We start from the raw sequence: 13,020 nt of genomic DNA, 5'->3' as shown, positions 1-13,020 counted from the left end.
CCGAAAAATAACCACGGATGGACTGAACTGAACCGATGCTAAAAAAGTTATTCCACTGGTAAAAATCAACTAGAGCCATGTGAACTTTATACAAACAGTACAGTCAGGATACTCATCTTGCTCAGTTCAGAAGCTAAAAATCGCTGCTCTAGCAGAGCATGCAATCAAATTTACCCGTGCGTCGCTGTGTGCCTTTGCAAAAGCAAAATTTGGTTCCTTCTACAGTCGAGATTCGCTGGTTGGACATTTTTTAACTGGACCGCTTTTTAGTTGGACCTCCGCTAGTTGGACCATTGTCCAACTAAAAAGCATCTGAATGTCAAAATCTTATGTCAAATTTACTTTGACAATCAATCTGACAATTATTAGAGATGTGAATAGATGCAATTACACTACTAACGTCTCTTTTGGAGAGTTTTTGACATCAGTCAGTCGGTCCAACCAACGAATCAAATTCGTTAGTTGGACAGAGGTGTGGCCCAACCAGCGAATCACGACTGTACCTAGTTTGAGAAAAGTAAACAAACAATGCCTGACACTGCAACCAAATACATTTGTATTTGCCGCAACGATAGTTTATTCCCAGTGCGGTCAAACTGTGTTGCTGTTGACTTTTCGAAATATCCGAAAAGACCATCGATTCGCATTTGTTGAAGATGAATATGAAGCTCAATATAGCAGAAGTGACAGCTGTACAATCCCACCATCTACGTCATGAGGTAGTGATAAGGTTCCAAAACGTTACTCAAGTATCATTTGCTTCGTAGAGCTACTAGAAACAGGCCGTCGAATGAAACTATTTATACAGAATCCCAGCATATATAGCAACATAAAGAGAAGTGAATACTGTTGAGGAAGACACTTGGAGGAACTTCTTCTCAGGTCTTCGCAACGGAGTTCGGGTGTCCGACAAAACCTATTCCCTCCTACCTGACCATCCAGTGCAAATAATTTCAAGGTGTTACGTACACTCAGCGAACATTGATCACGCACCCAGGGCAGAGTCTGCTAAGGAAATCCCATCTGTTACGACTAAGACCGGTACACAGTCGTCGTATGCACGCTCATTGAAAATAACTCAAAAGTGAGTGACCTGCCATTCAATTCCATAAAAAGTGCACAGGGTCAAAAATTGAGTTTTCCTCACTTACTCAGTTTTGAGTTCGGGTACAAAATGTCAATTTTGAGTACTTTTTACGCAGAGATAAAACTTGAAATTTAACCGATCTGCATTTTTAATAATACTAACAAACGCATTAATCTGTATATAAAATTCCACTTACCTGTATCTCTAGTTGTTAATACGATGCTTATAAATTTATTCCGAGGTCCTTTCTCCTTTTTCCTGTAAATAGGATCTCGTGCTACTGGATATGCAAAATAATAAAGTATGGTATTTTAAAAAAGAAACCACACTTCCGAAAACTTACCTTTTAGTTTTCCGAATGTCTCCTCGTTGATTCTTTTGCTGTTGAATCAACATTTTAAACTATTTTCAATTTTTTGTGTGCAGGCTGTTCCACTTCGTGCACCAGTAAGTATTTTTTTCACTCAAATAGTTGATAATTTCATGGTTACTCCAGAGTTCAGTCAATTCTACTCAAATCGATACTCATTTTTTGACAGTTTGCCCCAGTTTTTGAAATTGAGTAGTGGAAACTCAAATTTTGAATAGTTTTGAATGAGCGTGTGCCAAACCACAACCGGTTGTTAAACCATCGACTTCGGGCCGGGTAGTACCAAACACTAACTCAACAACAATCGTGCCCAGTACCACTGAACCGCAATCCGTTCTATCCAAACGTCAAAAAACACTGGTCAGTCAGCAGTTTCCTCTGAAAATGGCGACTTGACAGATGATTTGCTGTACCTGTTTTGTAAGTTTTTGACGAGGTTCGGTAACGTTGGTACAATTTTGCCGAACAATCAGTCAGTATTTTACTGGATAATGTTTATGTACCGAAAAAACAGAAGAACTGATAAATTCAGTGAATAATATTGTGGGTTTCAGTAAATTATTCGAAAAATGACTGAAAATCGCCAAAAAAAGAAAACTATTCTGCAAATTTTTAAACAATTTGCTGACAGCTCCTTAAAAATATCACTTTACTGAGCACGTCGTCAAAAGAAATTACTGAACAAGTTTGGGCTGGGTTAGTGTGCAACAACACCAATATAGAATCAAATTCCGATGTATAAGAATTTACAACAGCGACTCGTAATCACAAGAAACAAATATGAACAACTCGACCGTGAGCATAATGGGTGCAGTACCGAGGACGACATCCCAGTTAAGCTTAGCCGGAATGAACCTGAATTCTGGCTGGTCCCAGTACGTATTCCGGCTCCACGATTCTAGTTAGTATCGGTTGTGTCACTGGAGCCGGAATACGAACTGGAACCAGCCAGAATTCAGGTTCATTCCGGCTGAACTTTACTGGGATGGACGTGAATGAAAACGCGGGACAAGGCGGACCGAATGACCTCCCAAGATGCGGCGGATAACGTAACAAATGTTTCAACACTGAGGAAGATGATCTCAACACGCAGCTGCAAGCATTTTGAAAGATAATTTTGATTTTTACTTATTGGGAATTCAAATAAACATAAGGAAAATAGGGGGTTCGTAAATTGAGGTCTACAACAAGCTTCGTTTGTGGCGAAGCAAGCTAGCTTAAATATGACAACAGCGCCCCCATGATGCGTAGAAGGATCCGAAACCATTATTGTGCTACAACGTCCGAAAGAGGTGCTGCGACATAATATTCGGGATCTTATGATCTTGGAAATTAAGGAATCATTGATGTGAGGAATAAAGTCTCGATATACGAAAGAACTACTCCTGCGAACAGAAAAACTCGTCCGGCAAACATCTTCTGTTGATCTTTTTCGTTTGATGTTCGATCGAATAAACGATTTTGAAGGACGCGCGCCCGCCTTATGACGCGTTCTTCTTTGGAAACTTATGACCTGGGACGTTGTGACACAGTTCTTATGCGTCGAAATATCCGAAAAATGAGTGCGTCCTAAGATCCCGGACATTATGACGCACAAGGAATACATCATAAAATTAGCAAATAACTCGAGTCCTAATTCAAATGGTTCTTAGAGACAAATGTAAACAAACGGAGTTATTTGCAGCACAGCATGTGATTATTACATGTTATTACATAGCTAACGGATACCGCAAACCAGAACTCTTTCGGCCAATTTCTTCACCTGGATGAAAACCGGTTTTCATTGAAAACCGGTTTTCGGCTAATTGGCCACCAGCAACCCGAGAACTGGGTTTCAGTGAAAACCGGTTTTCATCCAGTGAAGAAATTGGCCGTTTATGTCCTGTATTTATCAAAATAACAAGCATTACACAAAAAGTCGCAAAATTTTCATGATCATATTTTTAAATTTCGCATTGAAAGAACATTTATGCGTGAAATATTTCAAAACTTCTGCAACTGTTCATAGGCGCCTTGCAAAAACGACGCAAGATTCATGCAGGCATTTAAAAATACATTTACGGCCAATTTCTTAACTTGGATGAAAACTGGTTTTCGTTGAAAACCAGTTTTCGGCTAATTGGTCACCAGCTACCCGGAAACTGGTTTTCAGCGAAAACCGGTTTTCATACTATGAAAAAATTGGCCGTCAGACTTTTCAAAATTTCGCATCAGATATGAAACAAAAGTACCTGGCACCCTTGACACATGTATGCAGCCTAAAACCGAAACCGCGTGCACTTTCGTTAAGTAATGCAGCCACTTTTACTGACAGCTAGCGTCATCATCGTTTCCCTCATTACCCCGTCATTCGCCGCTCGAATCATCGCGCGTGTCAGCAGTCATCTTTCGTCCAGTGAAATTGTTCTCTTTTCTTTCATTCGTGTTCGGCGGCGGGCTGCGTGACGGTGCCCTGCGTGACACAAATTCCTATTTTCGCTCTAATCAACCGATTGGTTAGCATTTTTGCTAGTAGAAAAGTGTGCAAAACATTAGAAAGTGTCTATTCTCGCAGTTTTTTGGGATAATATTGAAGCTACTAGTCGGCACAATGGCAGGAAAGTCGAACGAGGAAGTTGAGGTAAGTTTCTGTCTTCACGGATTTAAGGTGCTATATAGAGCGGCATGTACCGGATCCGTGTAATTCTTATTGGAAATAATTCTGGTTCTGAAATTCGACCCAGTGGACGATTTTCGGTGTTATGGTTGACCTGGCGGACTAGCCGGAATGACCGTGCCAACGCACTTTTTTTTGCATAATGCTCCGTCACTGATTGCAACCAGCAACCATATTGAATCTCCACGAGACAAATATTGCAATTTTCGCATTCCTTTTACACTTCGATGGGTTGGGTTTCGACGGTAGGATAACATAGGCAAGGTACGTAGCGGTTGGTTGAATAATTCGATGTGAATCAGATGCTTGGGTATGTGTCCCTTGATACTGCATTTAACAGCCGAACTTGTCTTCCAAAACATTTGCACTTTGAGATAATGCGATTATTCACGATACCCTCAAAAATCTATCACTCTGGGCAGGGTTGCCAGTGTTACAAGACAGTGAAATACGTAATCAAAGCAGTAGAAAGAAGGTAGCGATTGAGTTTTTTACTTGTTTGTGCTGATTTTTTTGCTAATGATTGTGTTGATGGAACTCTACAACTTCGCGTTACTGTTATCTAAAATACGCAAACATTGTGTGTAGATAGCAGTAACAGCCATAGTTATTTTTACCCTATATATTTAACATAGCATATTCATTTTCATACATCGGTGTAATGAAAAGAAATGTATTACGCCCAAGTTTAAATGAATCGAGGCACTACACCGTTAAAATGTCGTCAGAAATCCGTAAAACTTGCTGTGATCTGGATTGGTACAGTAACAAAGTTTGGTGCCAGAAATTAATGCTGCTACCATTTTACCCAAGCTTCAAGTCTAAAGATACGATCGCAGCAATCGTTGCTCCCTTGGAAGATTTTTTCCTCATTCAAATTATGGCCCGTGACTGACGTTGACGCGTGAGCAGCCAAACAGCCAAAAAAAGCAATCCTGGAGTCTGAAAATTCCGAAATTTCCACGCTTCTATTCCGCATTTAGAGCAGACAATTTGTGGCGCAGCTAAATTCGATTTATTCCTTACCTGTCGAGGCCTTCGAAGCAAGAAAAACTTACGGGAAGCATGATGCTTAGCAGGAACCGCTACCGACGGCACCAGCTGCAACCGAGTGCGTACGATTACGCCCAGATACGCCCTCCGATGGATGAACTGTATCCCTATGATAATTATGATTATGTAGCGAATTTATTTGTGAGAATTTTAATGATAAATTACAATTTTTGATTTTCGTTTTGTCATTGCAGAAGCAAGCAGAGAGCACCGAGCAGAACCACGCCGATCAGAATGCCGTTGTCGATCCGGAATGTTTGATCAAGCACCCGTTGCAGTTCACTTGGACGCTTTGGTATCTGGAGCCTGACCGTTCCAAATCATGGGAAGACACATTGAACGAGGTGACCAGCTTCTCCACCGTGGAGGACTTCTGGAGTCTGTACAATCATATTAAGAGCCCGTCCGACGTCAAGGTGGGTAGCGATTACTGTCTGTTTAAGGCGGGCATTCGTCCAATGTGGGAGGACGAGGCCAACAAGCGTGGCGGACGGTGGATGGTGAATGTTCCACGAGGACAGCGCCAGGATTTGGACAAATATTGGCTAGACACGGTGAGTAGGTTTAGGTTTTGTAACCGGACTATATCCCGAAAGTCACGTCACCCTGTGACTAGAAAGAAATTTACTTCTAGTCACTGGGTAACGTGACTGTTTAAAGCGGAATATAGAGCCCAAATCTGACAAAATTTAGTAATAACTTGGTTTACTTACTGTAGATTTTATGCCTGATCGGAGAAGCATTCGAAAGTGCCGATGAAATTTGCGGCGCCGTAGTAAACGTTCGTCCAAAAATTGATAAAATCGGTTAGTATTAGCACATCGCACAACACGTCTACCTATTACGAATTAACAAGTTAACTTTTCTAAATCCCGCAGCAATCTGGACAGCCAACTTTCAGAATCGCGATGCTATTTTGTCGATTGGTCGCATCTACAAGGACCGATTGGGATTAAAAAGTCAGCTAACTTATCACTTACACAAGGACACTATGGTGAAATCGGGATCGAGTGTCAAAGCCGTCTACACGATTTCGTAGAGAGGAAAACAAGCTTCTAACCGAACGTATACCGACTTTGGGACAGCCGACGAAAGATGATGAACGGTTCGCTCGCCGTCCCCCCGATTAGTTATTTCATCGTCGTCCTTATTCTCTTTATTTTTCTATTCTACCAATACAATAATAGTGCGACGAAGGCGAAGTTCCGGCTACCTACCCTACTCCTCCCGCTTCGAATCGGCTCGTAGTAATGAACCGACATCTAAACTAAACACAGGAACACTAATTTATATTCAAATAATAATAAATAAATGAATTTATATAAAAAATGTTGACCAAAATGAATCCTGAGCGTGTTCGGGTCTATTCGAGTGTTCTGTTTGGACAATGATTTGTTTTTGCGTGAAAGCGAGCCTTCACTTTGATGATTATTACTTTACTTTAAAAATCAGAAGTTGTCAGCTTGAAGAAAAATTAAGTTGAAAATTATAAATTTAGTTGACTAAAAATGCAAGGGGCTTGTGTACGATTTCTCTTAGACTAGAAGACGCATTGTGCTTGGGCAAAACGGATGAAAGGAAATTGACCCAAGAAAAACAATTCAAAATTGTTTTAATAATTCTAATGGATTATCAGCTAATTTACTATTACAATACACTTTAATTTTTATCACAAACATTGAATAATTATATCGTGTAAAACTATTCATTATATTTTGTATTTTCCAAAACAAAAGCGAAGTTTCGTAAAAGCACGAAAAAGAAAACCATCAACTTAACATCTTATCGATTTTTCGCTTCAAATCTTTCCTTCTGGTACTAATCAGAGCTGCTCCCAGCAGATCAGTAAAATGCTGCTCGTCCACTTGATCCCTCTCTGCTTCCTCTAAAATATCGTGTATTCTAGCTTTTACGTCTTTGCCGTGGCGCTCCTCGATTTCGAACAATGCAGCAGAGGTGAGCTGGAGGTGTCTCCCCAGCGTGTTCCAATCACGTCCGATTTCGTTGATAAGCAGATTATAGATTTGTTGTCTACATTTGGAATAGTTTGTCGTTGTTTGATTTGTATTTTGGCCCGTCAACTCGCTTCGGGGTGTCTGTTCTGGACATCCCAGTTTGATGTGCTCGATTTCCTTCTCGAGCAGTGTTCTTCTGTCACGGCGCCGTATATCTGAAAGTAAGTGCTCGTTAAAGTAATGATAACTAAAATGTTACTAGCCATACCTTCTAGATAAAACCGTCTGATCGAGACGAAATGTTGCTTCAATACAAGCTTGTAATTTTGTAAAAGCTTCGCAAATTTTAAATCGTCAATCGATGGTTCAAGCTTACCCAAAAGTTCAACTTTTATCACGCTGATCAAGTTTCGGGATTCCATCAGTAGCAATAGTTCCTCCAATCGGTTTATTCGGCTTAACTTTCTGTTGGAACAAATGTCTGCTTTAAGTGCATCCTTGCACTGCTGAAGCTTTACCGGATTGTCACAGCAACTGCAAGCTATGGCTTTCATGTGAAGATAATCCGTACACAACTGCTCGTACTTGGAACGATCTTTTAAAATTTCAGATGCCATTTTCAGGATTTAAAAACGGTTTCCGTTTCCTTCGAGCCAAAATCCTGTTGGATTTCCAGCGTACCACACTCTATGGTCAAAACAAAAGAAAAAGATCGCAGCCAATAATTAGTAGTGACATTTCGCGCAGTGAAGTGTGTGTGTCGACTAAAACCTAACGAAGCGTTGAGGGGTCCGGCCACAATTTTTTGATTCATGATGTAATCACGTTATATGCAGAAAAAAAATTAGTAAAAATCAAGAAATTTTGGTTGTAAATAACAATTTTCCCGTTTGATTTAGTGATAGGATTCAGGTTTGATTCAATCAATACTGTTGGTTGAAATTACCAACAAATTCTTTTGTTGGCCTTTTCAGTAGTTTCAAAAAATATTTCTTTTGAAACAACAAAAGCATGATAAATTTAACCGAACAAACAAGTTCGAAGAAACAAAAACAAATCTTTTGTATTAACCAAAGGAGAGAATAACTCAAATTTAATTGAAAAAAAAAACAAAGATTCTGTTGGTTTTTAACAAAGAGATCAGTTAGATCTAACAAATTTTATTTTGATTCAACAATGTTTCTATTTAAAATGTAAACAGAAGTATTTGTTGAACTAAACCAAATACATGCTTTCGAAAAACGCTCATTTCAGTTTGAAACAGCCATTCGCCACGTTTTAGATTCAACTAAACTTTTTGTTGATTTAAAAAGGCCTGATTCTTCTGCGTGTAGTGGGTGTGCCGTTATCCAAATATTGTATATTAACAATATAGTCCCCTCCTGTAAATCCCATACGAATCACAAAGGACATAAATGTAATGCCATCTGTGGACGAATAAAGTTTTTTAATCTCAATAAATAATCATTCTGCGATTATCGTGCGCCGCAAAGAGAATAGTGAAAGAGACGAAGAGTGAAAATCAGTCAAAACGGCAACACTCCCTTTATGATGATTTCAACACTAGAATTTTGGCAACCGCTTCCACAGGCAGCACTTTAAATGACTCCTATTATATTTTGAAAAGAAACTATGACGATCGTTGGATTTGTTTATCAAATCCCAGTTAAGCTCAGCCGGAAATGAACTGGAATTCTGGCTGGTTCCAGTTCGTATTCCGGCTCCAGTGACACAACCGATTCTAGTTAGAATCGGTTGTGTCACTGGAGCCGGAATGCGAACTGGAACCAGCCAGAATTCCAGTTCATTTCCGGCTGAACTTTACTGGGATGATGTGCATTTTGAAACAAAGAAATGAAACAATTCTAAAGCTTGTTTTTACTAATACATATACTCTAGAATGCACCTTAAAATCATGATTGAACTAAATTCTGACGAAAATTCAAATTTCTTTTTTGATAGATGTACAACACTTATCTCATCCAACTCAGGCATGAGTAATGTTTATTTACATTGCACGATTGGTCTGCTCAATAAGGTATTTTCGGCTTCACACTATTCGCCTCTTTCCCTATTCTCTTTGGTGCGCCGTAGATTGAAATGTCAAACGCGCCCAAGAAATATAGAAGAGAAAGGTGGGCAAATTGCACGGCTCACAGAAACGAGGCTTATTGCTACCCAGCGAATAGGGATCTTTAGGGGAGTGCGGGTTAAGGCATTTTCTGATGCAGATTTGTACCGTGAGTTAATATCTCAGGCCTTTTTCAATTTTTTGGCCCGAAACTATTGAAAAAAACATTTTTTAGTTTGTTTCCTTTTTGGACAATAACACATCCAAACCCATGAGACTTGCACGACTCCATAGGTTGCCTTATCAGATCTACCATAGTTTGCAGATTAAACTTGGGATGGCAGGCTGCTAGCGGATTGACAAAGTACCAGATCATGTTGTGTGGGGTGCTGTCCCGGTTAACAATAATTTAATTTGGTTTTTTTAAATTTAAAAATCATTAAAGAATAATTAAAGTTTAAGTATGATATGAGTGTACTCGTAAGGGCATCCGCTACCAATACATATGAAAAACTGGCACATTTTTTCCAAATTAAAGATCCCTATTGGCAGTTTTTGGTGACGTCAGAGAAATTGTTGAGATAAACAAACGAATTTCTCGAAAGTTGTTAATTGACAATATTTGAGCTCTTATGGTAGAAAAATACCCAGCAAACCACTAAGCACTAAAGTAAGCAGCATGTTGACTATATAAGAGCTGTCCGATGTTTATAAGCTTTATATGGGCTTTACAAATGTTTATAAGCTGCATAGCAGCTTTACAAATGTTTATGAGTTTTATACAAGCTTTTCGAATGTTTATAAGCATTACAAGCATTAAGCATTAAAATAGACCGTATATGGGTATATGAAGCTATACTTTAGAGCCTACAAACCCTGTAGTTGTAAGCCGTAAGCGGTAGTCAGCGATGCCTTTATAATGCCGTTTATGCTTGACATTTCTATTAAACTAAAGCAATGAAGACCAAATCAAAACAAATATGATATGGTGCAATTTGTAAGCTCAAGAAAAAGCTTGTCGGCTTCGGAGATTTGTCACAAACAAATTAAAGTTAACTGAATCTTTGAGCCATAAAATGATTCGAAACTGCGATGAATTACTTTTAAGTTTAGTATAGGAAGGGAAGTAATTTCAAAAATAAAATATTCCCAAAACCATGCTTCTGTTCGCCGGTGAGTGAAATCAACTTCCAATCGATCCAAAAACCGTTCGATTTAAGAACGGCAAATATCATTTATATGACCAAATGCTCAAATGGATCAAACAGCAAGCGCACTGGAACAACTTATCCCCCATATCTTCTAGAAGCAGAAGTTCGAGCCTGGATCAAACGCTGTATAGAAAAAAGTCAAACACATGTGGCATATAGACCATGAAAGATAGAAAAAGAGAAAAACAGTCTTTCCTCCATTTTCGTTTTGTTTTTTTTCTCCAACCAGTGGATTCTACCCATTACACAAATTGTTTTGACATTCCATCATAGGCGCGGTGGAAAAGTGGGAGTAGGCTGCATATCAGCCGAATATTTCGCCAAAAGTGGCTTTTGAACAGTACTCATGTACAATATGATGCCTATAAGCTCAGTTACCCTTGTTCTATACGCGACTATAGAACCGAATTGATGCCATTTTTACGGCTTAGTGGTTACTTGGGTAGTGTGCAATGGATTCTTGACATAAATTACATCATAATCACACTAGACACAGTGGATCATCAGTGCATCTATGTGATTATTAGCGTAAATCGGGAATTTAGCTGCATGCCATAGAAAACATATCCCACCGTAATTTTCTGTTCACAGCAAAGGTATTGGCCATCGGCATAGCTTCCTTGTGATTTATCAGGTGTCGATCATTCGTTAGCAGCAAACAATATATGAATTTCATGTAATTGTTTTCGCTTACGATTTCTATGACGCGCGCTCGTCGAATGTTTACACTTTAATGAGCTAGGCTAGTATATGTAAGCCGTGGACAAATTGTTCATTTCCTAACGTGTTGGTTTTTTGTGTCTGAAACCTTGAGTATGCTGCCAGGCCCGCGCAACGTACGAATCAACAGATGGAAAAGATGTGTGGGTAATGTCAGAGACATAACCGGAGTGAAGTAGAATACACTTTAGACCGGTAAATTCTGCTCTGGAATAAGCAATTTCTATGCGATTTTGTCGACTTTAGCACATTCTTAGTTTATTTGGTGTATTTTTGGAATTATCAAGTTGACAATTTTCAACATTCTTTGAAAATATTGTTGAACTTTTATGAATGAAGGCACGCAAACGAGCGTTTGACCGTCGTCCTACTACCAGCATCAGAGAAGTAGCAGATCAGCATTTTTCACTACATAGCCTGTACCAAACAAACCGCTCGTAAGTCCACCGGAGGAAAGGCTCCCCGCAAGCTGTTGGCAACAACCCCCTGGCAACCCTAAACCATCATATGGAGTTTGACAGCGACCGACATCTATGGGGCGTTATAGCTATAAAGCCCCAAACAAAGAATTATGTTCGGCACTATGCTCGATATTCAAGCATTCCACACGACGTTTTACATCTTGTGGGATGATTTAATATCATATCATTCAGAAAATCGACATTTTGTAACTAAATACAGCTTCTAATCATTCGGTTCAAAATCAATTTTTTGCCTTTCATGGCATTGATGCTGGCTGTACAGAGACGTCGTCCTTGACAGGGGGCTGGTTGGCAACGAAGCCCGTGTAAAAGTGCCCCAGTCACGGTTAGCGTTAAGAAGCCTCATCGCTACCGAACAGAAACTGTCGCCCTGCGAAAAATTGTGACCCAAAATAAACCACAAACCAACAAGTTGTTTTCAGGACCAGCCAATTATAAAGTATTATTATTATAAATGAAATTTTCCATTGCCTTACAACCTCCCTCCCCCTTTCCACCCGGCTTGAATAACTATCAATCTTGATGATGCTGTGCGGCGGGGCACAGGCAGTTTCCATTATAGTGGAAAATTTAGGTTTGCGCGTTTTTCCCAAAAGTTTTTTAGCTGTGCTGTTCTCAAGGAAGTTGTAGTTAAATTCAAAATAAAATTGTTTATTTCTATTGTCAGAGATGGACCTTCCAACGAAAACTAGTCTGGCTCGCTTGGAATCGAATTGTATGGACCAACCACTGCTTTCACATAATCTGTTATTTTCAGTAATTGAACATTGTACACAACTAGTCACAACTATTTCCAATCAGCGCAAAATCGAAGGTTTTCAGTACAATAGCAGATTTTCACTTTTAGAAAAACAGGCAACATCCTGGCCGAAAATTTTGAAACGGAGCACCTATATCGAAATGTTAGAAAACGTTCGATTTATGTAAATTGAATCATTAGACTAACCTGTCTACAAATCACACAAATAACTTTTTTACTTTGTGCCATTCTACTTGAAAGTGACACAAATTTCCGGTCAGATAGTGCAAAAATATTGCGATTTCGTCCAGTAGAACGAAAGATATTCGCATTTCAAACCTGGGAAAATTTCTCAACTGAAATTTTTGAAACGGGACCCCATATTGAAACGTTAGAAGTATTCTACTTCAAAAAGTGCTGCCATGCCTGCGCAACCTAAGAATCAATAGTTGGAGCTCAGTGTAAAATATTTCGTGGGTTTATCGGTGTGATTTGTTTTTGCATCAGCTGCATTTTAGGGATGCTGCTTTAAACTAGCAGAATCTTCTCCAGCTGCGTTAGAAAAAAATATCCCAAATACATGTGTAAGCAGAGAATGAGATTTTCAGCATTTTCGTTTTCCTTTTTTTCTGTAAATTGTGCCTCTTAATGAACTGGTCAGACTACGCAATGATCT

The 13,020-nt window shown here is 39.3% G+C and overlaps 2 protein-coding genes across 4 annotated transcripts; one reads left to right on the top strand and one right to left on the bottom strand.

Moving 5' to 3' along the window:
* The first annotated feature begins 3,861 nt into the window (after positions 1 to 3,861).
* On the top strand, positions 3,862 to 6,495 carry LOC131690523 (eukaryotic translation initiation factor 4E1-like). Of its 3 annotated transcripts, XR_009305593.1 has the most exons (5): positions 4,999 to 5,292; positions 5,361 to 5,720; positions 5,885 to 5,972; positions 6,045 to 6,271; positions 6,354 to 6,495. XR_009305593.1 is itself a non-coding variant. In XM_058976364.1 (4 exons), exons 1-4 carry the CDS (start codon positions 4,048 to 4,050, stop codon positions 6,203 to 6,205), a joined length of 639 nt encoding a protein of 212 aa, XP_058832347.1. In that variant the 5' UTR covers positions 3,862 to 4,047; the 3' UTR covers positions 6,206 to 6,495. The 3 variants fall into 3 exon arrangements, 2 of the variants coding, with proteins under 2 accessions (XP_058832347.1, XP_058832346.1); XM_058976364.1 differs by lacking the exon at positions 4,999 to 5,292 and adding an exon at positions 3,862 to 4,077 and having other exon boundaries at positions 6,045 to 6,495; XM_058976363.1 differs by having other exon boundaries at positions 5,000 to 5,292; positions 6,045 to 6,495.
* Positions 6,496 to 6,801: 306 nt separating this feature from the next.
* Positions 6,802 to 7,807, bottom strand: LOC131690522 (uncharacterized). The gene is made up of 2 exons (XM_058976362.1): positions 7,390 to 7,807; positions 6,802 to 7,336 (listed from the first exon to the last, which is right to left on the bottom strand). The coding sequence occupies exons 1-2, from the start codon at positions 7,736 to 7,738 to the stop codon at positions 6,936 to 6,938; spliced, it is 750 nt and encodes a 249-aa protein (XP_058832345.1). The 5' UTR covers positions 7,739 to 7,807; the 3' UTR covers positions 6,802 to 6,935.
* Between the last annotated feature and the right edge of the window lie 5,213 nt (positions 7,808 to 13,020).

Source organism: Topomyia yanbarensis, chromosome 3 (genome assembly GCF_030247195.1).
Source record: "Topomyia yanbarensis strain Yona2022 chromosome 3, ASM3024719v1, whole genome shotgun sequence".
Taxonomy (NCBI): Eukaryota; Metazoa; Arthropoda; class Insecta; order Diptera; family Culicidae; genus Topomyia; species Topomyia yanbarensis.
Note: the sequence above shows the minus strand (reverse complement) of the source record. Positions and strands in the feature narration are given on the sequence as shown.